Source organism: Henckelia pumila, chromosome 2 (genome assembly GCF_033568475.1).
Source record: "Henckelia pumila isolate YLH828 chromosome 2, ASM3356847v2, whole genome shotgun sequence".
In the NCBI taxonomy this organism is placed as follows: Eukaryota; Viridiplantae; Streptophyta; class Magnoliopsida; order Lamiales; family Gesneriaceae; genus Henckelia; species Henckelia pumila.
Window position 1 is genome coordinate 120,645,150 of NC_133121.1, and position 24,225 is coordinate 120,669,374.

The window sequence follows — 24,225 nt, forward strand, 5'->3', positions numbered from 1 at the left end:
GTGAGGATGTTTGTTGAACTCGGGGTTGAAACTAGTGCTATAATCCTTGCACCACTCTTGTGGTAATATAATTGGGGTGGACTTGGTGAAAATAGAAGGGATGGATAACCTGGTCAAATGTTGTTTGTTATTTATTTTATTTTATTATAAAAAATAAGTACAATATATGAAATTATAGCCGAGTGAACCGACGTTGTTAAGAATAACATTACACACAATCAAAACATGAAAGTTCCATCCATTAGTTTTTGTCATGTATTTTGCAAAAAGTTGAAATTATTATAAAGTAACAATTCAGTAGTCTATAAGTGAAATGTATTTCACACTTGAATATGAATTCACCGTTCTTGCTTACAATATTTTTGGGCGTTCGAAAGCGAGTTTGAACCTTTGCACCAGCCACTGCTATGTGCTTGAGCCAAGGTAGGTGCATTTTATGACTTGGTTTGCATCAAGGTGCAACTCTCTAATTTAGGGAGTATTTGCAATCACTAAAAAAAAGTGATTGTTAGATTTTGTCTTTAAAAAATCACTTTTGTGTATTTTTTAAACTTAAATTATGTGTTAGCTTATGCTTAGGTAGTGTTTGGGAGAGCTTCTAGAAAACACTTCTCAGCTTTTCGTTCACAAAATTTCAAATTTTTGTTAACGGAAAAGTTGATAAGTGTTTCCAAGAAGCTCTCACAAACAGTACCTTAATCTAATTGAAATTCAAAAGCTAGACATATGGTGATTATGATAGTTTTGGAAGAGCTTTTAAAAAGCACTTCTCAGCTTTTTCTTTACAAAATTTTAAAACTTTGTGTATGAAAAGCTGAAAACTGTTTTCAAGAAGCTCTCTCAAATACTTTCTATGATTATCCAAAAGTGATTCTAATAAAAAAAAAATCATCGTTAAAATCAATCTAATCACTTATTTATCAAACATTATCCAACTTTGATTTTTAGATTTTCATATTTGTTTTCATAAGCTACCAATTTTTATTTTTCTTAATTTTTTTATGATCTATAAATTTAATCAAATTTATTAAAACATAATCTTTTGCAAACACTTTCTTAATCAAATCCAGCTTTTGGTTGAGCTGTTGACCATAAATTGTACATTATCCTAATATATTTGACCTTATTTTTATATAAGTTATAAATAATCGAATAAAAATGGGCTATAGCAAATATTTACGAACTTATACGAAGTTAAGATGATGAACCTAAATTTCTTGGGGTTACTAACAGTACGATAAAGTAGAAAATATCGAGTTTTGATGGTATCATGCAGGTAACGTGGTCAACTATTCTTTTGAATCAAATAATGGTTGAATTTTTCCCTAGTCCTCCGTCCATGATAAATATAATAACGCAGTGAATTGCATCTCATTTGCAGTGGAGTTCTTTCTAATCTCATTTTCAAGTAGTATTGAATTGGATATTGCTAGAATTTTCTGGCTTGTGATATCGATCGTGTTGTCTTATCGAGTATTTGTGTTATTTACGTCCTAATTTATACATTAAAACTAATTATTCTTCATGTAAACCAGAGTGCATGCGAATTATATTTAATTTTAACTGAAAATTGAGATATGTCCCCAGGGTCACCACTTTTCATGTTATTTTATCGAGTCTTTGTGTTATTTACGCCTTAATTTATACATTAAAACTCATTATTCTTCATGTAAACCAGAGTGCGTGCAAATAATATTAATTTTAACAGAAAATTGATGTGTACACAGGGCCACCACTTTTGGAGGGGCACCTTATGTATGACATGAACTTGATCAGACCGAATTACTTGGCACACGTAGGGTTTCGATTAATTTAAAAGTTCAATGGTTGAAAATATAAAGCCAAACTAGAGAAACTTTGTAGATATGATTTAGGTATGTAACCAAAGGGCAGCAGTACTTCATTAGAATCTCAAATCCGATATTATATGTTTGCTATAGCCATTATCCTTTTTTTAATCCACAGAAATGAGAGGAAAGGCATATGATGAACAAAGAAAGCGTCTAGAGTTGAGGAAAGCAGAGAGAGCGCTTACGAATGGAAATATCGTACTTAAAAAAGTACAAAAACAAAAGCAAAAGTCGTTCAGTTAGCAATAAAAGCGACATCTTGTAGCCTAAACAATGAAAACAAGTTCATGAGCAATAAAAGTGAAATGTTGCTAGCAAAATAGCTGGAACACTCTGCCTGGATGACGAATTAACGCGGAAGCACATCACAGGATTCCTATGCGAATCAGCAAGGGCCGCCTTTAGCTTCTAGCATCTGTGGTGTGCAGATACTGCACATTTGAGTTGAGTGAGCTAAACAAAAAGCGAACGCTCATATACATTGATTTAAAACTATGTCGAACCCAACTACCCAAACCAAGTATTTTGCGAGCAAGTACTCTTTTGGGTACAAGCAATGCGTTATTCCATTGTTATTCTTACATGCAGCTTATGTTTCTTCGGACCAACCATCTTAACATATGTACATCATTGGAATCGAGTAAAGCTTATCGTTGAAATGAGTATGTTGTGGTGGTCTCGAAAGGTATCCAAATCCCAAATCATCCTTGCGGTGAAGAGCATAGGCGTAAAAACACTACCGTTTTAATGTGATGACGAAAGAGAATGTCAAATAAATTTTCTACCACGATGCATAGGTATATCATATATCCACATGTTCTGGTAATTAAAAAAAAAAAAACATGTCGCATTTGTATATAATTAAGGATCAAGATTGGACTGAAATAATAATTTTTTTATTCCTTTTTTTAAACAAACTGAAATAATCTTATGATCATACAACCAGGGAGATATCACACATCCCTAAAGTTAATTTTTTTTAAAAAAAATATTAGCACCCCCGAACGGATACATGATATAAACGAGTGAGCACGGGATCACTCTAAAACAGATCGCACCCCAACAGACAGACGGTAAAACAAATTTAAAAAAAAAAAAAACAGGTAAGGTATCTCCTGTCAACCACCGGGGAAGCAAAAACTATATTACATATGACACTGGAGTGGTCTTCGGATAACCATACAAAACGGCCGTCATATGCAACACAAAAAGGCCTGTAATTGATTCTTTTACAGTGCCATGAAACTGAAAGGAGCTACCAAAGAGATGGCAGCCTTCCCGAATGCTAGGACATAATCAATTTGATGCATAATTTGTGCACCAGAACACATTCTGGTGTTCCTGCCATTTATATAAATATTACTTGCTAACTTTTTCTCATTGTCATTCCAATATAAGTTAGGAAACTGGAGAAGTGAACTAAAGTACCAGATATTGCTAGAGGAGAGCTCAACAAATGTCTTAACCACAAATTCTGCATGTCTTGCATAGATTTGCTTAATTTACAAGTAAACGAAAGTTCATAATTTCCAAGAAAAATCATAGTTTGAATTAGAAACAAAAACTAAGTTTTACCCTGATACTTGGAAATTCATATGTCTACACAGTAAAGACTTACTCATGATGTGGAACATAGGCCTAAGCAACGGGTTTCAGAGGGTTAAGGTCCGCTTCCCCGTTGCACTCGCCTTCTCTAATGTCTCCCTGGAAAGAGTCAAATGGAACAACTGTATTGAGCAGCTGGAAAAAATTCTAAACGGTTTTACTGATAATCCCGTGAAAAATATTTTTACATCTCAACAGGAGAAGGTTCAGCCAAAATACCGATGATATAACGTGAAATATGGCACAAACGATAATTTTAACTACTTGTCATTGAATGGAAACATGTGATTAGTTCTCCGAACATAATTTCTCAAAAGAAGGGTAAAAAGTGACTCAGCGGAAGGCTAATTAGTAAAATATTGTATTTTAGGCCTACTGAGCAAGCACACAACAGATTGATTTTGATGCAACATGTTTATACTGGAAATGTAATCTTTGTGCATTACACAGTGGTAAGCAGAAGAAATTTTGTATCTGCGCATAGATCTGCTGTGTTGGAAATGGTACGCAATCCATAGTCACAGTTCCACTCAACTCAACTTTGGGGAAAATACCAGCCACTAACAAGGGTGGAGAGAATAATGACTCCAGAAACAAGCAATTCGATGATGACTTGTCTCTGTGACTATTAGAAAAGTTTTCGATTGCAGAAAAATTTTGAAACTAAGGTAGTTTTAAAACCAGAGTCTGGAAATTTCTGATATGCAAATACAGAAGCATAAAACCATTACTAAATTCTTGTACAAGTGTAGCTCTCGACATTTCCATCAGAAAGTAAAATAGAAAGGAAAAGGAAATGAGTACCACGTGTTTTGCTTCAGCTTCAAGAAATTCACTCTTCACTCTGCCAGGCAAAGGCTTACTGTGTGCGAATAAGAATGTTGAAGTTTCCAGAGATAAATAACAAAAAGGCTTTAAAAAGTTGCATTAAGAAAAAAACTCTACCATTCATCATCAACATCCATGTCAAAATCGGTTTCACCTCTTTCCTCTGCAACATCATGGTCTTCATCCACCTGCATGTTAAGCGCAAGAGAATAGTTAAAAATAGTGTATGTGTGTGTGTGTGTGTGTGTGTCTGTGTATATATATATGTGTATGCATGTGTGTGTGCGAGATATAGGTATAGTAGGAATATTAATTAGACTCTCTGATGCAGAACAAACCTCTGGAAGTTCAGTATCAGGTGGTCGCTCCTGAAACTGGACACTTGGTGCATGTTGAAGCTTTGAAAGATAATCTAGAAGCTTGGATCTAATCTCTTCCAGTAAATGACGAGAGTTTTTATTTTCCATGTTACTTGGAGCAACATGAAGATTATAATCAGGGCCGAAGTATTCATAATATTCATGTTGTGGCATCTTGTCCTCCAGTTCAACTCCAAGTGCTACCCCTGTCTGTCAAATCAGGAAAGCAAATCAATTGCAGAAAAAGCTGCATCACCAACTATGGGATCGACACAATCATATATTTGAAATTATCCCAGTTCCTTTCCCTTTGGCAAACAACCAAGAAGAAGATTTACAATTTTCGACCTTGTCTTTTCCACTTTGTAATCATTTCCATGCAAATGAGGGCAGAGGACAGGGTTTCACTCACTAATGGCAATAAATTCATCCTGTACACAGGCACATGGAGACTTTTGAGATATGATAATTTATGAGTGGAAACTTTTAATTTTTTAATAGAAAATAACTTGTTCATCAACATTCTACAGAGTGTTTCTTGCAAAATCATTGAAATGACTATTAGGGCGTCAGATTGCGTTGGAGATCAATCTGACTGGATCTGAACCTCAAATGAGGATGTGAAATCACTGCACGAGCCCAGACCAATATGAAACATGATTATATACAACAAATTATGTAGCTTTAGTATAGCAGTACTATTTCAGCAAACAAATTGGATTTGAGTACTATGACCTTTGTTTTGAAGCTGTGAGATAGGAACTACCCAACTAAAAATAATTAAGCATCTCACACATGGGGAAGTTATAATGTTTGATGATCAAGTCCCAATCAACACATCACAGGTTTTTGAAAAATAAGCATAAATTTGAACTTACAGCTGACGGTACAGGGTGTTAAATTTAATTCACAAACCATTATCACTAATCATGAGAACATTACCTCATAACACCAGCATCGAGCAACATTACGTATCGTGTAACCACCTCCACCCAACAACAGTAGTGGCACATTGAAGGATCTCATAAATTTGACACACTCTGCGTGACCCTTAATTGAGAGATTAAAGCAGCCTAGCCGGTCCCCAGACAGCGAGTCTGCACCACACTGTAACACTACTGCACCAGGCTTAAAAAATTCCATCACCTTTCCCATTATTGGTTTGAATAGAGATTGATAACTTTCATCGTCAATTCCATCATCCAGGGGAACATTAAGAGAGTAATACTTCCCCTTTCCAAATCCAACATCTCTTATATCCCCCGTTCCAGGAAAATAATCTCCAAACTTGTGGAAAGAAACAGTCATGACCCTGTCAGTAGTATAAAATGCTTCCTCGACGCCATCACCGTGATGAATATCAATGTCTACATATAAAACTCGCTGCCAAAAATAGCAATATCAAAATCAATGTGCATATAAAACTCGGCACCAAAAAATAACAATATGAAAACTAATGTGCTTATAAAAACTCTCGCGAAACAAAAGTTCCACTTCATTAAGTAGACAGGAACCTATAACTCCAAGGCCTTTGGAATTCCATACAACATCAGCAACAAAGAAGTTAAGGCATACCATGGAAAGAGAAAGAAAGTAAACTATTCATAACGCTGACCATAATTCACAAATAGAAAGCACTGATATTTCAATGCCAGTGTTTAAGGTACAAACTCTTCGTTTACCAAATCATATCAAATTTGCAAATAAACATAAAAAAAGGTAGGTCGTGCTAAAAATAAACTTGGCAGGTTAAGAATGAGTTTAACCCATTCCAGCAGAAAAGACGAGTTTCTGTCTCAGAATTAAAGAAAGAAATCCTAAAAAGAGCTTGAGAACACAAAGCTTACTCATCATATGCAGTGAGTTCTGACTTTACTGAATCCATAGAAGCTACTTAACTAAACAAGAAGAAAGGAGGAATACGAAGAGGAACCAACCTCATGCACTTTGAGAAGTTCCAAGATAGCCAACACTATATCATTCACATAGCAAAAACCAGAAGCCTCGCATTTCTTTGCATGATGCAATCCACCAGCCCAATTTATAGCGATATCACAGTGTCCGTGGTTTAACTTCACAGCTCCACCAACGGAACCACCTGCATAAGTTTGACAAAACGAGTAGAGACCATCAAACACAGGACAGTCCTCACCAACATTAAATCTCTTCAGCTGTCTGAGCTGGTCCTGCTGTGTTTCAGGGGTTATGTTCCTCAAAAAAGAAACATAATCGTCAGCATGGAATCTGCATAGATCTTTCTCTCTAGCAGGATTGGGCTTGAGAACATGCATCTGATGCAGTAATCCGTAGTGAGCAAGAAGAGCATGTGTCATCCGAATCCTGTGTGGTTTCATCGGGTGACCTTGCCCGTAATAGTAATTCCCGACCTCTGGGTCGTAGAAATAACTCACTTTCCGCTTCACTCCATCAGTTCCAGATGGAAGTGAATTGCCCCCAGTTTCCATCAACAGAGATCCGGCTCAAATATTTCTTTAGGGCTGAGGCAGAAATTTAAAAGCAACCAAATAAAAAAAAATGCTTAAATCTCCGTCTACTAAACAGTAAGTTTGAACCTCATCCATGAAACCTAAAACCTAAAACTATTGAATCCGTAAACCCATTCACTATTCTCTACAATTAAAACTGCTTTATATATTTAATAATGTTGTGTACGATCGAGCTAAACATCAAAACAAACAAGAAACCCAAATCATCAAAAATCAAACAAAACTACAAATCAGGAAATAAACTCGAAACATCTACGACTTGGGAACATAATTCCATATAAAAGTAAAGCAATCCATCCACTACCACTGGCTGAAAAGAGATCGAACTCAGCTGAAACAGATGAACAATTTAAGCAGCAAGTATTACGCATGCATTACCTCAAAATTTGAGTTGATAGCCGATAGGAAACCGAAGCCTTACGGGAGAGGGAAGCCGAACTTGAGAGACTTCGAAGAGGTGGACAGGGTTTGCTTTTGAAGAAGATTTTTATAATAATGTACTAATTTATTTATTTTTATGTTATATAATACTATTTTTATTTAAAAAAAATCTAGACAAAATTGTAAAATATTTAACTTTCTTATTTATATCATAACAAAAATAACTACAGGTAGCCGGTGTCACGATTAAGTTTGTAAGACTGATATCCGATCTAGTCCGATTCGAATAATAAAAAATACATATAATTTTTATTTTAAAATATTATTTTTCATTGTTAATATGTTTGATCGATTCATCTCGTTGATATAGATCCGTGAGACCGTCTTGTATTAGACATATTCATATCATAAATCTCACTGTATTTCATCTTGAATCATCATTTTTCTCACTTTGATATCATTTGAAATTTACTCAACTTACGTCTCGTATGTTGTATGTGATTATGCTTTATGTTACTTATTTGTTGATTACTAGCTTGTCCCATAGAGCTTGCCTAGTGTGGTTTACTTGATTAACGTAGTTTGTAGGTTATTGCGTTAGTTCAGGGGGTTATCCAGTGCGCATCAAAATTAGCGGCTGCGAGTTTTCACGCCACAAAAAAAAAATAAAAAATTAAGGGTTAGGCATATATATTCAATTTTTTCTTTTAAATAAGTTTTGTGTAAAAAAATTATAGATTATATTAAAATTTTAAAAAATATTTGATAATAACTTTTTTGTTTTATGGTAATATGATCATTTTTGAATTTTTATCGTCAAAATCTATAGTTGCAAATTTTGAGAAAATTAATCAATTAGTTGAAATTATTTAGAATTATTGTTGTTGTAAGTATTATTAGGTTTGTATTGATATTTTTGATTTAAAATAACAAAAAATTGGATAATTATGAGGTTTAGAAAATAATTATGCCTTAGAATATTTGGGATGATTATATTTATAGTACGGCAACTTAGAAAATGAAGGAAAAAAATTAAGTTATTTTTAACCAAAATATCATACATCAATTATAGTCTAGAGGTGAGCGAACTATTTATTTCAACCAAAATTACCGACCTAAGCGAATTAATGACAAAATGAATTTATAAACAAAAATTAAAATTATTAAATTTTATAATAAAGCTTATTAGGAGGAAATAGAACTACATTTGGAAAAAATATTTTTTTAATAAATAAAAATTTAAATATATTTAATTTAGCTATTATATTACATTTTTAAATTAAAAAAATAAAAAATCTCTAAGCTCGGTTTAGTTTGTTCTGTTTTGCAGTAAAGTTTAGAGTATTTGGCTTAATATATTTTGTCGATAATTCGATTTTAAAAGGTTTGCTTCGATTTTAATTAGTTTGTTCTTGGACTTTTTCAAGTTGACTGGTTAAACTTGTAATATTTGAAATTTCTAGTTTGCAATAAAGTTACAAATTATTTGTAAAAAAAAAATTCTCTCCGATATTAATTATATATAAAGAAGATAGTAAACCCGTCTCCGAAATTAATTATACATAAATTAAAGTGAATAGTAAACCTGTCCAATGATTCAGTTGCTTTTGGACATATTCCTTTGTATTTTTTTTTTCTTGCCCCATAGACACAACCCTCCCATACATATTATGATATATACAAATCCTAATTTCAAGATTTCATTTTTGTGATATTTATATCAATTCATATGACATAAGATTTAAGGAAAGGTGGCAAAATATTAGATCCAGTACTCACAAGAGGAATGTCGTGACTTTTTGAGACGTGCTTTAGATAAATCACAGTAGTTGTGGAGAAAATATTGACACCAACATCTTCAATATTTGTCTTTAGCATAAGGAATGAATATGTTTTAACACAAGGATCGGAGTAATTGTTTACCATATTTAGCCAAAGAAAAGTCTCCTGAGGCTTGCAGATTTTGAACCTACTTGATATCACATACCCGGGATAACGATACCCCGGGTGGATTGGACCCGGAAAGATGGTATTAGTCTTTCGGGACAGCGGAGCAGGTCCTAGCCCGACTATCTTTAGGAAGTGTGATGATATCACATACCCGGGATAACGATACTCCGGGTGGATTGGACTCGAGAGGATGGTGTAACTACGACATGTTAAAGAACCCGGGACTGGGGGGCAGTAACCTGGGATCTGCAAGAAAGGCTTAACCTGGGAGGTCTTAGCATCCGGACCGATACAGGAGATCGAAAGGAACCCGGGTAAGGGGCCTGGGAGCTAGAACCTCCCGGAGTAAGCCTTCGGAAATTAGGAAAGGAAAGGAAAACCAGTGGGGCCCCGACCTTTCTATTTTTAGGGCCAGGAAACGGTCACGTTTATTTGAAGTATGTCAGGATCAAATCACAAATCCAATCATTACTAAACACGATCCAAAGGAATGAGCTCTGTCCGGAAATTATGGGGGTCTAAATCACACGTGATAACCATCTTATCACCCTAAAAGTTGTCAGTAAGGCCATACCCAGTAATCATTGAGGACCCGGGTGGGCGAGTATAAAAGCCCATTCTGGGGGGCAAGGTAAAAAAAAAAGAAAAGAGAAAAAAGAAAAAACTCTCAAAAAATAAAGCGGGTAGAACTTCGTCTCAAAACGGACAAGATATTCATATATTTTGTATCTTCACTTACCTTTTCCGCTCGGGAATTTACCCATCCCCGGGTAGTCATTTTGTGATAATCACATCATTGGCGCCGTCTGTGGGAAACTTGAGTCTAAGGCGTAGATATGACCATCATCGATGATCCTGAAAGCTCTCGTCGAGCAGTGGCCGCAATCCAGGAGCAAGTGGACGCTATGGTGGACGCGGCTCTACAAAGAATCATGGCGATACAACAAGGAGAAAAGGAGGGCCAAAGGAAGGATAAAGAAAAAGAAGTAGAAGGGGAAGGAGAGCCAGGACCGAGGCCCGAGAAGGAGAAGAGTAAAGGCATACACGTGGAGGATGAGGGAAATTCACATGCGGGATCGGCAAATGTCACCATGGCAGGGGAGCTGGAAATATTGAAGCAAAAAATACAAAAACTGGAGAATACTGACCCGCGGGAATCCGCGCGGATCAAAAGTTTGGGCTGTCCCTTCTCTCCGGAAATCATTGGGGAGCCATTGCCAGTCTATTTCAAATCCGCCAAAATCAAAGAGTATGATGGCAGCGCTGATCCCGAGGAGCATGTAACCCGGTTTGAGAATGTGGCAATGTTGCATTGTTATGGGAATCAAATCAAGTGCAAGGTATTTCTAACTACCTTGGTGGACTCCGCCCAGAGATGGTTCGAAAATCTGGAGGAAGGAAGCATTAAGACTTTCAAAGAATTCCGGGAGGTCTTTTTGCAACACTTCAGCAGCAGCAAGCGATACAAGAAAACCACTCTCAGCCTCTTCGAGATAAAGCAGCTAACCGAGGAGTCTCTAAGAGCTTATATTAAAAAGTTCAATAGAGTGGCCTTGGAAGTGCCTGCATGTGCACCTGAAACCAAAATCACTGCTTTCACGCAAGGGCTCAGAGAAGGAGAATTCTTTCGGTCTCTGGTCAAGAGGGCCCCCCGGTACTTCGAGGACCTCTTGGCTTGAGCCGAGAAATATATCAATATGGAGGAGGCCCAGCGACAAAAGAGGGAGAAGGACAGGAGGGAAGAGCAAAAGGAGAGAGGAAACCAGGGTAGTCAAGGAAGAAGAAGGCAGGATCAACCGGGGAGGCTTGCTGCTTTTGCTCCTCACAGGGTAGCCCGGGATCGGGAAATACACTTGTGTGAGGAGAATGTCCAGCAGTTGCCTCCGAAAAGGCCAGGAAAATACTGTTCGATACACCGGGTTAACACACACGACACTAGCGAGTGTTGGAGGCTCGTCGTGGAACCAGGACAGCCTGTGCCCGAGGAAACAAAGCATGTGGAGAAAAAGCAGAGGGGACGCCCCTGGGTACCCCGGTTTGACATCTCGCGAGACAATAGGCTTGACCCCTCGAAAGCCCGGGAGGTAGTGTCACGGGGGCCTGACAAAGGACCCCGAGAGGGATCTTCCAAAGGGGTGATCAACATGATTTCGGGAGGATCCACTGATGGGGACTCTAATAGGGCTCGGAAATCTTGGAGCAAAAGAGAGGTCCTGGGAATCGAGGCCCGGAGACCAGATCCCTGCCCAGTCATTACCTTTGGGCCCGAGGATTTGGAGGGAGTGTGTTTACCCCACAACGATGCTTTACTCATCCGAGCGCAGGTGGCTAACTATGACATAAGAAGGGTGTTTGTGGATTCGGGGAGTTCTGTGAATGTCATTTTCCAGGATGCATTCGAGCAAATGGACTTGCGGGGATGTGAGGTTAACCCTGTAAAAACATCCCTGTATGGGTTTGCAGGACATACCATTCGGCCTAAAGGAGAAGTGCGGCTGCCTATTACGTTAGGATCGGGCGATATAAAGAAGACTGTCATGGCCCTCTTCACCGTGGTGGAGGCCCCATCTTCCTACAATATTATCCTGGGAAGGCCGGCCTTAAATGCCTTTAGGGCTGTCGCTTCCTCTTACCACCAAAAGATCAAATTCTCGGTGGGGGATCGAGTGGGCGAAGTAAAGGGAGATCAACACTCATCCCGACGGTGTTATGCGGATACCATCTGGGTGGATAACAAGAGGGCACGAGGGACGGAGAGGAGAGATGGTTCCAGACAAGAAGAGGTGTGCGCGGTAGGAGAAGTAAAAGAAGAAAATGAGGAGGTGGAGGTAGTGCCTGGACAGCCAGGGAAGATCACCCGGGTGGCTCGGGGGATGGAGCCTGCTTTGGTTGAGCAATTAAAGATCTGCCTGACCCAGAACGCGGATGTGTTTGCCTGGTCTCCCAAGGAGCTAACTGGAGTCCCGGCCCATTTGGCAGAACATAGGCTAAATATCCTCTCAGGATCTCGGCCCGTCAGGCAAAAGAAGAGACAATTCGGGGCAGAAAAAGACAAGGTCATTGCTGAGCAAGTCCGGGAACTTCTGGAAGCGGGGCACGTTAAAGAGGTACAGTTTCCTACTTGGTTATCTAACGTAGTGCTGGTACCCAAAAGTACAGGGAAATGGAGGATGTGCATAGATTTTCGAGACTTAAACAAAGCCTGCCCCAAGGACTGCTATCCCCTCCCCCGGATTGACCTGTTAGTAGATTCTACCTCTGGTTATGAGCTGCTTTGCTTTATGGATGCTTACCAGGGATACCATCAAATTCCCCTGGCTAGGGAAGATCAGGATAAGGTCAGTTTTGTTACGTTAGGAGGAACGTTTTGTTATGTGGTTATGCCTTTTGGGTTAAAGAATGCAGGAGCCACCTATCAAAGGATGATGGACAAAGTTTTCAAAAATCAATTGGGCCGAAATGTCGAGGTATATGTGGATGATATTCTGGTGAAATCCAGGACCAGGAACCATTTTATTCCTGACTTGGAAGAAACCTTTGGTACCTTGCGAAGGTACGGGGTGAAGCTTAACCCGGCCAAGTGTGTGTTCGGAGTGAAAAGCGGGAAATTCTTGGGATTCGTAGTGACCGAGAGAGGAATAGAGGTAAACCCGGAGAAAGTAAAAATCCTGAGGGAGATGCCATCACCCTCCTCCATTAGGGAAGTGCAGCGGTTGACTGGAAGAGTCACTGCCCTATCTCGTTTTTTTGCTCAGTCTGCCCACCTGAGTCATCCTTTATTTCAGGTGTTGAGGAAGGTCCAGAGATTTGGATGGAGTGAGGATTGTGAACGGGCTTTCCAGGAATTAAATGAGCATCTGGCAAATCTGCCCATCTTGGTTAAGTCCGAACCAGGGGAGAGATTGTGGGTTTATATCTCCACGACAGAGTTTGCTGTGAGCACGGTGTTAATAAAGGAAGAGGGAGGAGATCAAAAGCCAGTTTATTATGTAAGTCCTGCTCTGAAGGGGCCCAATATCCGATACAGTGAAATGGAAAAGATGGCCCTGACCCTTATTTTGACTACCCGAAAGCTCCGACCTTACTTCCTATCGCATCCGGTCACCGTCCTGACCAATAGCCCCTTGGGCCGGGTGATGACTCAACCAGATACTTCAGGTCGATTGGTCAAGTGGGCAGTAGAATTGGGAGAATACGATATAGAGTACAGGCCTCGGGCAGCTATTAAGGCACAAGCTTTGTCTGACTTTCTGACCGAGGTCATCACATTTGGACAGGAGGAACTGTGGAGAATCTTTGTGGATGGGGCCAGCAGTTTGGAAGGAAGCGGAGTGGGGGTGATCCTCATTTCTCCCACTCAGGAAAAAACTAAAGTGGCGATAAGATTATCATCTTTCAAGTCAAACAATGAAGTGGAGTATGAAGCAGTAATCTCGGGCTTGAAATTGGCTCGGGAGGCGGGAGCCAGGCATGTGATTGTATATTCGGATTCTCAACTGGTAGTACAGCAAGTCCAGGGAACTTTTAGCATCAGAGAGAAGAGATTGCAGGAGTATGTGGGACTTATCAAACAGCAGGGAGAAGAATTTTCTAGCTGGAGCATTGAGCAAATTCCCAGGGAGCATAATGCGGAGGCAGACGCCCTAGCCAGGGTGGCATCATCCCTCACTGGTATTGATAGCCGGGAGGTGATACAACAGTCCGGGTCGGTGATGGCCATTGAAGGAAGGGAAGAAGAGGCCTCGAAAAGATCCTGGATGGCTCCCCTTGTAGAGTACTTGCAGACAGGAATCCTTCCTGGGGAGGAGGCACATGCCCGAAAGCTCAGGAGGCAGGTAGCTCGATTCACCCTGATTAATGAAAAGTTATACCGGCGATCTTTTCAGGGTCCCTTGCTAAGGTGCCTAGCCCAAGGAGAAGTGAGGTATGTACTTCAGGAAATACACGAAGGCTGTTGCGGAGATCACGGAGGGGCTCTGAGCTTGGTCCGGCGTACCCTATTGGCGGGATATTGGTGGCCCACCCTGCAGCAGGATGCCCGGCAGGTAGTCAAGACGTGTGAAGGATGCCAAAGGTTTGGGAACTTTTCTCATAAGCCAGCGGCGGAGTTACAACCGATGTGGGCATCCTGCCCTTTTGATCAGTGGGGCATGGATATCGTGGGACCATTTCCTGTGGGCCCCGGACAGAAAAAGTTCTTACTGGTGGCAGTGGATTATTTCTCTAAATGGGTGGAGGCTGAGCCATTAGCAAGAATCACTGAAGAGGCGGTGTTGGGATTTATTTGGAAGAACATTGTCTGCCAATTTGGTTTACCTCGGAAGCTTGTCTCGGACAATGGGAGGCAGTTCCAGGGAAAGAAAATAAAATATTGGTGCACAGAGATGATGGTAAAGCAGGTATTCACTTCCGTGGCGTACCCCCAAAGCAACGGACAAACGGAAGTAACTAACAGGACTATCATCCAAACTTTACAAACCCGACTTTTTGGTGCTGGTAAAAGTTGGGTGGAGGAGGTTCCCGGTGTGCTATGGTCTTACCGCACTACCCCCAGGACGGCCACAGGAGAAACACCCTTCAGCTTGGTGTATGGGTCCGAGGCTGTGATCCCAGTGGAAATAGGACAGACCTCCCCCCGGGTGAGAGCTCACCAAGAGGGAGAAACCATGGACAGGACGCAAGAATTAGACCTGATTGAAGAAAAAAGAGAACGGGCCGCTATTCGAATGGAAGCCTATCGGAGCAGGATAGTCAAGGCGTTCAATCAAAAGGTCAAAAGCAGGGAATTCTAGATAGGAGATTTGGTACTGAAGAAAGTCAACCCGGCAGGAGGGGTAAAGAAGCTAGAAGCAAAGTGGGAAGGACCTTACAAAGTAATTCGGAGGATAGGAAGGAGCGCCTGGTATTTGGAGGATAGCCGGGGCAAAGTCCTACAGAGGCCCTGGAATACTCTGCATCTTAAGTCTTATTATCCTTAAAAGTACATATACGCCTGTAAATTATGTTTCTGCCGTTTGTATAAATAAAAGGTATGTTTTGATCTATTGTAATCGCAAAAATACTCAAAGGCCCGTGGTAATTCACGAGCCATGTAAGTCCAGGTGATCTGCCACCCTGGCACCAAAAAAAACCCAGGTGATCCACCACCCTGGTATTCAAAGGCCCGTGGTAATTCACGAGCCATGTAAACCCAGGTGATCCACCACCCTGGTATTCAAAGGCCCATGGTAATTCACGAGCCATGTAAACCCAGGTAATCCACCACCCTGGTATTCAAAGGCCCGTGGTAATTCACGAGCCATGTAAGTCCAGGTGATCTGCCACCCTGGCACCAAAAAAAACCCAGGTGATCCACCACCCTGGTATTCAAAGGCCCGTGGTAATTTACGAGCCATGTAAGTCTAGGTGATCTGCCACCCTGGCACAAAAAAAAAAACCCAGGTGATCCACCACCCTGGTATTCAAAGGCCCGTGGTAATTCACGAGCCATGTAAACCCAGGTGATCCACCACCCTGGTATTCAAAGGCCCGTGGTAATTCACGAGCCATGTAAACCCAGGTGATCCACCACCCTGGTATTCAAAGGCCCGTGGTAATCCACGAGCCATGTAAACCCAGGTGATCCACCACCCTGGTACTCAAAGGCCCATGCTAATTCATGAGCCATGTAAGTCCAGGTGATCTGCCACCCTGGCACCAAAAAACCCAGGTGATCCACCACCCTGGTACCAAAAAATCCCAGGATTCCTGGCGCTCGGGCATCGAAAATTCCCGAGGGAGTAGGCCACCCTCGTGGTATATCAAAACAAAGGATTTATCCAAGCATACAGAAAAAATCATTCGAATAAAGAGGCGAATCAAGAGCAAAGTTTTTTCCTTAACAAACAAAATATACATGTGTAAAATTTAGGAGCCCAAGCCTAAAAGCTCCGATGAATAGCCTAAATCTAAGAACCCGAGGGGTCGGTTCCCTCTTGAGATTTTTGCTCTTCGCTGGCGTCTACCCTTTCCTGGGGCCCTTCTCCTTCATTTTCAGGACCGGAGGGTAAAGAAGCAATGGCCAAATTAAGATCTGGAACTCCTTCCCGCATCAGGCCAGCTGCCTCGTACTGTGTAGAACAGAGGTCAAAGCCCTGGGTGAAGAAGTTGAAGGACTTATCCATCACCGTCTGCTCGAAATCCTTGGAGGAAAGGAAAGAATTCCGCCATTCAGCTTCGGTGCCAAAGCGCTCCTCCAAAGCCTGGGCAGCATCCAGAGCTGAAGAATGATGCATATCCGCCTCCGTACGGGCGATTACCAACTGGTTCTGCATCACCTCCGCGGAAGCATGAAGCCCACTCATGGCGTTCAAAGCCAGGTCTTTTTCCTGCCGAACTTGACCAAGATCCCGGGTAATTTTCTCTATTTGAGCCTCCAGAGATTGAATCTCGGAAGAGCGGCGATCTTGGATCTCAACTAGCTTACGCTGCCATCTTTCCTCCACCCGCGCCACATCTGCCCGGAAACCCTCCAGCGACTCTCGGTGGGATCGAACCTCCGCTTCATGAGTCTCTCTTAGGGAGGTTTCCTGCGATTGAAGCAGGGTGATATGCTCCTCAAAAGAGCTGCACCTCTCGCTCTCTCGGGCGAGACTAGCGTTCGCCTCATCAAGGGCATTGACCAGCATGCATAAGCCCTGCATCCAAAGCAACCAAGGGATTAAATAAAGACGTGCACAAGCACCTTTTTTCAGGTATCTAAAGGGCAGAGTTTACCGTATAAGCATGAGAAACACCCTCCGATAGTTTGGAGGTGATACCACGAGCTGCCAGTAAAGAGTGGTCTTCCGGGGAGAGCAAGCTTTGGATTTGGGCAACTTTGGAGGAGGCTGTCCCTGATAAGAACAGAGGAAATCGAGAGCCCCAGGAGGTAGAATCCACTTGGTCACCCCAGGCGTGAGAAATGGGGTCACCCGCAGAGACAGAAGCGTCCCAGCCCGGGGCCCGAAGGGCCATAGAAGAAATAGGAGCAGATGAGGCCAGGTCCTTGGACAGCAGGATTTCCTCCGAGTCCGTCAGGTCGATCATCTGGGATACCTGGCCGATTTTCCTCTTACGATGGGAAAGCGGTACCTCATCTTCCAAGTCCTCCGATGACAAAGATAGCTGGGCTTGGGAAGCAAGTCGAGGTGGCATAGCGCCGTCACAGAAGTCCCGGAAACAGCAGCGCTTGAAGGGGGAGAGAGCACAGCTGAAAGAATCGGCACTGTAGACGAAGGGACTACCACGGTGGGTAAACGCAAAGGACTTTGCGGATGAATAGGACTCTTTTCCTTCCTACGAGCCTTTTTCCTTCGCTCAGCTAGGGCTTGGGTTTTCTCTTTAGCAGCCTTCCTCTCGGCTACCCGCCGGGCGAACTCTTCCCTGATCATATCTGATGGCTCTGCACCAAAGGAACAAATGTGAGTACGTGTACGTATTAATAATAAATTAGTGTAAAGAAAGTCAGAGAACAGCCATTACCAGGTTGAGCCCCCGGTCGCCGTATGCATTGATCACCTGGTCAAGGAGATCTTCCACCCGGGTGCCCAACCCGTAGGCTATGATGTTATCATTCGTTAATAAGGCGGGGGAGGAAAATGTCCAATTCTTGACTAAGGTCAAACTACGAGTATAAGGTTCCTCAACCTTATAATGTTCGGGAAGCTCAGGTTGAGGAGGGAGACTAGATAAGAACCCGGTCCTAAAAGTAAAAGGATCCGGGGGTTGAACAAAAAAATACCGCTCTTTCCATCCCTTTAAAGATGAGGGGATATCGAAAAGAAAACGAGCATTTAGCCGTGCGGCCAGGGAGAAAGCTCCTTCGTTGAAACGACAAGAAAAAAAGTAGTGCAAAATCAGAGGGGTGATGGCTAAGTTGTGCATTTTAAAGAGGATATAGGTCGAGGCCATTATTCGGAAGGAGTTCGGGTGGAATTGATTAACAAAAACGTGAAAGAAGTCGGCAACAGCTAGGTAGAAAGGAGGAATGGGAAATCGAAGGCCACTCCGAATTTGGTCTCGGAAAAATGTGTAGCAACCGGAAGGAGGAGTATCAGGAGTACTCCCAGGTAGAGGACGGAATAAGGAATAGGATAAAGGGATTTCCCCTGAGCCACGAAGTTCCTCCGCGGCCCCTTGGGAGAGGGTGCTAGGAAGGTAAGTGTACCAGCCCAAGGAAGAGGGCACAGAAGATAGGGGTTTTGGGTTCTTCACTTTTTGTTTGCCTTTTCCCTTGGGGCGAGAGGAAGAAGCAGCGAAAGGCTTCGTCGGGAGTCGGGAAGCTTGCTTAAAAGAAGAAGGTCGGGAAAGCAGCGCAGAAGCGGAGCGAGCATTGCTCGAGCTACCGCTTGGCTCCTCGTCTCTGGGCGAGCCTTTGGCGTTCGCTCCAGAGGTAGATGAGGTACCTGTAGACATTGAAATAAAACTTACAGAATTAAAGCGAATAAGGGATGCAGGGAAGCGGACAACGGAACTGAAAGCACAGTCGCTGAAAGCCAAAGGGTAATGAGTTCGAGAAGAAAGACGATGAGAAGAAGAAGGAAGGGTCGCGAAGGATTAAATACTAAAAGGGGCCAAAATAATCTGAGCCGTGTATTTTGAAATAAACAACAGAGATACGCAAAGCGTGCTCAAGAAGCTGAAGCGACGTCTGACAAATTCTCTGACAGACGCACTACAAAGCGTCTAGGGCTGACGTAAGGGTAGCGACTCCCGGGTAGATACCCCGGGAGATAGGACCCGGGATGACGATACCCCGGGTGGATTGGACCCGAAAAGATGGTATTAGTCTCTCGGGACAGCGGAGCAGGTCCTAGCCCGACTATCTTTAGGAAGTGTGATGATATCACATACCCGGGATAACGATACCCCGGGTGGATTGGACCCGAAAAGATGGTATTAGTCTCTCGGGACAGCGGAGCAGGTCCTAGCCCGACTATCTTTAGGAAGTGTGATGATATCACATACCCGGGATAACGATACCCCGGGTGGATTGGACTCGAGAGGATGGTGTAACTACGATATGTTGAAGAACCCGGGACTGGGGGGAAGTAACCTGGGATCTGCAAGAAAGGCTTAACCTGGGAGGTCTTAGCATTCGGACCGATACAGGAGATCGAAAGGAACCCGGGTAAGGGGCCTGGGAGCTAGAACCTCCCGGAGTAAGCCTTCGGAAATTAGGAAAGGAAAGGAAAACCAGTGGGGCCCCGACCTTTCTATTTTTAGGGCCAGGAAACGGCCACGTTTATTTGAAGTATGTCAGGGTCAAATCACAAATCCAATCATTACTAAACACGATCCAAAGGAATGGGCTCTGTCCGGAAATTATGGGGGTCTAAATCACACGTGATAACCATATTATCACCCTAAAAGTTGTCAGTAAGGCCATACCCAGTACTCATTGAGGACCCGGGTGGGCGAGTATAAAAGCCCATTCTGGGGGGCAAGGTAAAAAAAAAAAAGAAAAGAGAAAAAAGAAAAAACTCTCAAAAAAGAAAGCGGGTAGAACTTCGTCTCAAAACGGACAAGATATTCATATATTTTGTATCTTCACTTACCTTTTCCGCTCGGGAATTTACCCATCCCCGGGTAGTCATTTTGTGATAATCACATCACTACTCTTCAGCTTTTGTATTTTGGCTTCTTTTTGGTCAGCCGATGGTGAAGATAGGACCGGCAGCCGCTGCAAGTTTCTCTCCGAAATTTGATCTTTCATCCCTCATTGTTGATATATGTTTCTTGTACTTCATGTTGCTTGTTCTTTTGTTTTAACTTTTTCAGATTTAAACTCATCGGTTGAAGCAATTAATTTAATAAGATGTTTTCTTTATTGTTCTTCCTCATTTGGTGTCATCAGCTTTCCAATTTTGTTCTGATTTGAAAATTTCCATAGTCATGCAATTAGTTTTAAATGGAAAAGATTGGGTACGTCTGCATGCTACTCCCAAGATCATTGAAATACAAATCTTTTGCAGTATTTGTGCAATAAATTGAACCCATCAGAAGTGGATTTCAATCACATTCAAGAAAATAAAGTCCCTCCATTACCAGATATATTCCAATGGCTAATTTCAACGAAGATACGTTGATGGAAATCTTTTCATGATTATCTGCAAAGAACATGCGTAAATTTTCTCTCGTGCCGAGTTCAGTGGATGATCTACGCTCTGATGACTTCTTCATCAGAAAACAATCCATGCCAGAAACATGCAAATCCTTGGCGATTTCGATTTTTTGGTGCAGAGTTATGTCGATAACAAAACGATGCAACTTCATGGGAACTACAGCTACGTAGTAGATCCGAGTAGTCTCTTACCATGCAAAACCGAGGAATTTGAGTGTGGATTCAAAAATATTTTGGCCACCTTCAGTGGCTTGATATGTAGCAGAAAAGATAAACAAGGCCCCTTGTTTATATTCAATCCGGAAACAAGATCCCGCATGCAAGTCCCTCCCCCTACTGATGAAGGACATTTCGACGTCGTTTTAACGGAGGGGCAACGTGTACGATTACTGTAACGCACCGAATTTATCTTAATTGAGCTTAATTGAGTTAATCGGAGATTTCAGAGTTCAAGAGCTGACTTGATTTTGATCAGGATCCTTTTTGCAAATTTTGGATTTTTCAGGGACTAAAATGCAAAAATGGAGATTGTTAGATATTTAATGGGCTTTTGACTTTTCTTCTCCATTCCTTCTCCTTCTTCTTCCTCTCTCCCTCGCCTCTCTCCTCCATAGACGATGCCCCAAACACCCATTCCAAGCTTTGTGATTTCGATTTTCGGTCGATCCGTCCGTTGGAATTTAATTCTGAAGGCAGATTAGCGATCACGGCAGCGAGAGTTCCGTTATACCGTAAGTATTTCTCCGATCAGATACGTTTTGTTTTTCGGATGTTGTTAGAATCGACTGAGTTTCGAGTACGTTGTTCTTGGCAGATTTCTGATCGTTTATTCTCAGTCAGTTTTGAATTTGAGCGTCGTTCGGAATTGTTGTGATTTTTGAAAGATTATTCGAAATTTGGGTTTTGGAGATTTGTTGGGTTTGAGCCATTTTTGGGTTTGATGGTTGATTTGAGTTTATTGGATTGATATTTTACTGTCTGTATTTCCGGTTTGATCAGTTATAGCCGTTATGCCGCCAGTTTGAGTTTTGGAATATCAATCGTTTATATTGATGAGATTTTGGATTTAGGAGTTGGAATTGAGTGTGAATGGTTGTTTTGGATGGATTGACACACTGGAATTCTTTTTTTTTTTTTTTTATCTCCTTTCAGATTCAGTTGCAGATTTTGGAGTCCAAAAATTACAGAATTCGAATCGTTGACGAATTGATCGAGGTTTGATATCGAGGTTACTTTATTATTTGACTTGAATCGAATGATGTTTGATTGAGCCTTTTGTGCTTGTAGCTTGTCCGGATTTCAGCTACGTCAATCAAAGAAGAGGTAAAAGACGACTCTGGAATGGAATAGGACGATTAACTCGAATCCGAAATGATTCGAGTGTCCTAGAAAAAATCACATACTTGCATGCTTCTTGAATTATATATTATTTATTTTACTAGAATCAGTTGAATGATTTGCATTGCATTCATATTGAGCCAATTACCTTTGTTTTGCGGGCAAGAAAGGCCCAGAAGAGTTAGATGTTCTGTGGACTATAGTTGAGTGACATTCGTTAGCAGATTTTTACCAATTGTCGAGAAACACTCCCTATATGTGCCCAGAGTCTAGAGGAGAAAAATATGCACCGTTCACCTCGATCGGGAGAGTTGGTGTGTTGGTGATATTTTTTCATCGGGATCCAAATTGAGAAAAAAGAACTTTTACTTTGTGATTATCCAGACTTGATAATCCTTGTTTTAAAGACATGCATATCATTTTAATTCAGTTCTTGATTGGATTAATTGATTATTTGAAGAATGAGTTCATATTATGATTTGATATGTTTACTTGATAGCATGTTAGTCTCTTTTACTGGGAATTGTATTCTCACCGGATTATTCGGTTGTTGCTTTGTTTTGTATGTGTACTTGGCAACAGGTGGGTCAGGAACAAGTCAGAAGAGGCATGGTTAACTTTGAGGGAAAGATGTAGAAGTGAAACTCGGTCTAGAAGTCGATTCCAACATGTAAATCTAGTTTATATTAGAACATGTTTAGTTATCGAACTTCATCGTTATATTGTTGTTGCATATTCTTGACTTTGGTTTGGTTGTTGAACTCCAGAACTCCTGTTTTAAATGGAGGAATCAAGTTTGTAATGCATGTTTATGTTTCGGAGTATTGTATGACTTGATGTTCTTGTTTTTGGTGATTCTAGCACCGGAGCAGTCAGGGAGGCGCGCCCGCGCATCCTAGTTCGCGCCCGCGCGCCTGCGCCCCTTTTCGGGCAGGGCGTCATGCGCGCCCGTGCCTCGAAAGGGCACGGCCGCGCATGAGCCAGGGCGCCGTGCGCTCCTGCGCCTGATGAGGTGCGGCCGCGCGGGCCCTTTTAAAAAAAATGTGTTGTCTTTTAATGCTTGCTTATTTTTTTAATTACTCCTTTAATTGATGTTTAGAACCGAGGTCTCACATTAAGTGGTATCAAAGCGATAAGTTTCTTGGACTGAATTAGAGTGAGCGGGATAGATCGAGTTTGCATGAATTGAATTCTCGCATGTGATTGAGTTATTTAATTGTTTGTTTAAATACCATGAGAGCATGCTTTATTATGTGAAGATTACTTGAACTACATGATTTGTGATGTTAATTGTAAAACATGAATTATCTGGAATATAAACTATAATTGTTTCTCAATTGATTTTGAATAGGAACATTCTGTATCGAAATTCGATTGAACGAGGTTGTTCTACGACCGAAGAATGGACGTTACTCCAACGCCGATGCAAGCCTTGTTGATGAGGTTCTAGACCTTTCAACCCCCAACCCTGAGAAGTTCAGAGAGTGCAGTGGAATGTGTGAATTGGTTAGAAGAAATCGACCAGTTATTTGATTCTCTGGAATACAACGATGACCGTAGAATTCGGTTAGTTATGTACCAACTGCAAGGGACTGCCAAAATTTGGTGGATTTCTAAGAAGAAGGCATTAGAGAATCAAGGTTTGGTTGTTTTGTGGAGTTTGTTCAAAGCTGAATTTTTTAGGCAGATTCCGTTCCAAAAACCGACCGTGTACAGAGGGAGTACCACTAGAGATCGTTTGCAACCGAGAGGACGGTCATTCAAGAAGTATGGGAGTAGTTCTTCCAGCTCCAGTGGATCGAAACAGTCTGGTTCCGGACATAGTTCAGGATCTTCCGGTGTATCTTGCAATAACTGTGGAGGTCAACACCTCAGTGAGCATTGCCTTGGGATTTCTGGATGCTGCAATATCTGCCATCTGCCAGGACACTTTGCTAGGAGATGTCCTCAGCGTTATACCAGTGGGTCTCAGTCGGGGAGTTCTTTTAGACCGATGGTTCAACAGGAGGGACAAGCTCGTGTAGTTCCCTCATTTCAACTGCCACACGAGAATCGGCCTAGATGCTCATCGATCATGAATCAACCTTCGATTCAACAGACGTTGAATCTTTCTCTCCATGAGGATCCGCAGACTTGGGTTGCACCCGATGATGACTCAACAGGTAATTGTTGAGTATGATTTTATGCTCTTATTCTGATAGTTCTGTTACGCTCCTTATTCTTAACTGAGGATATTACTATGATGCATCCTCTGCCTTTTGAGC

The 24,225-nt window shown here is 41.7% G+C and overlaps 1 protein-coding gene and 1 long non-coding RNA gene across 3 annotated transcripts; one reads left to right on the plus strand and one right to left on the minus strand.

The window, feature by feature from the left end:
* Positions 1-2,009: 2,009 nt before the first annotated feature.
* Positions 2,010-7,632, minus strand: LOC140879852 (histone deacetylase 19). Of its 2 annotated transcripts, none has more exons than XM_073283787.1 (8): positions 7,528-7,632; positions 6,580-7,140; positions 5,585-6,025; positions 4,622-4,852; positions 4,401-4,471; positions 4,260-4,317; positions 3,469-3,554; positions 2,010-2,265 (listed from the first exon to the last, which is right to left on the minus strand). In XM_073283787.1, exons 2-7 carry the CDS (start codon positions 7,105-7,107, stop codon positions 3,489-3,491), a joined length of 1,395 nt encoding a protein of 464 aa, XP_073139888.1. In that variant the 5' UTR covers positions 7,108-7,140; positions 7,528-7,632; the 3' UTR covers positions 2,010-2,265; positions 3,469-3,488. The 2 variants fall into 2 exon arrangements, with proteins under 2 accessions (XP_073139888.1, XP_073139887.1); XM_073283786.1 differs by having other exon boundaries at positions 2,010-2,281.
* A 14,116-nt stretch (positions 7,633-21,748) lies between these two features.
* LOC140880385 (uncharacterized) lies at positions 21,749-22,618 on the plus strand. Its single transcript, XR_012149642.1, has 3 exons — positions 21,749-21,838; positions 21,911-21,946; positions 22,544-22,618. It is a non-coding gene; the product is annotated as an uncharacterized lncRNA (long non-coding RNA).
* Positions 22,619-24,225: the final 1,607 nt, after the last annotated feature.

What these genes read in the sequence shown, in the direction of transcription:
- LOC140879852 (XM_073283787.1), bottom strand. Translation starts at nt 7,107, where the DNA reads ATGGAAACTGGGGGCAATTCACTTCCATCTGGAACTGATGGAGTGAAG. An exon ending in ATGGATGTTGATGATGAATG is followed by an intron (nt 4,318 to 4,400) that starts GTAGAGTTTTTT and finishes ATTCGCACACAG; the next exon opens with TAAGCCTTTGCCTGGCAGAG. An exon ending in AAGCTGAAGCAAAACACGTG is followed by an intron (nt 3,555 to 4,259) that starts GTACTCATTTCC and finishes GACTCTTTCCAG; the next exon opens with GGAGACATTAGAGAAGGCGA.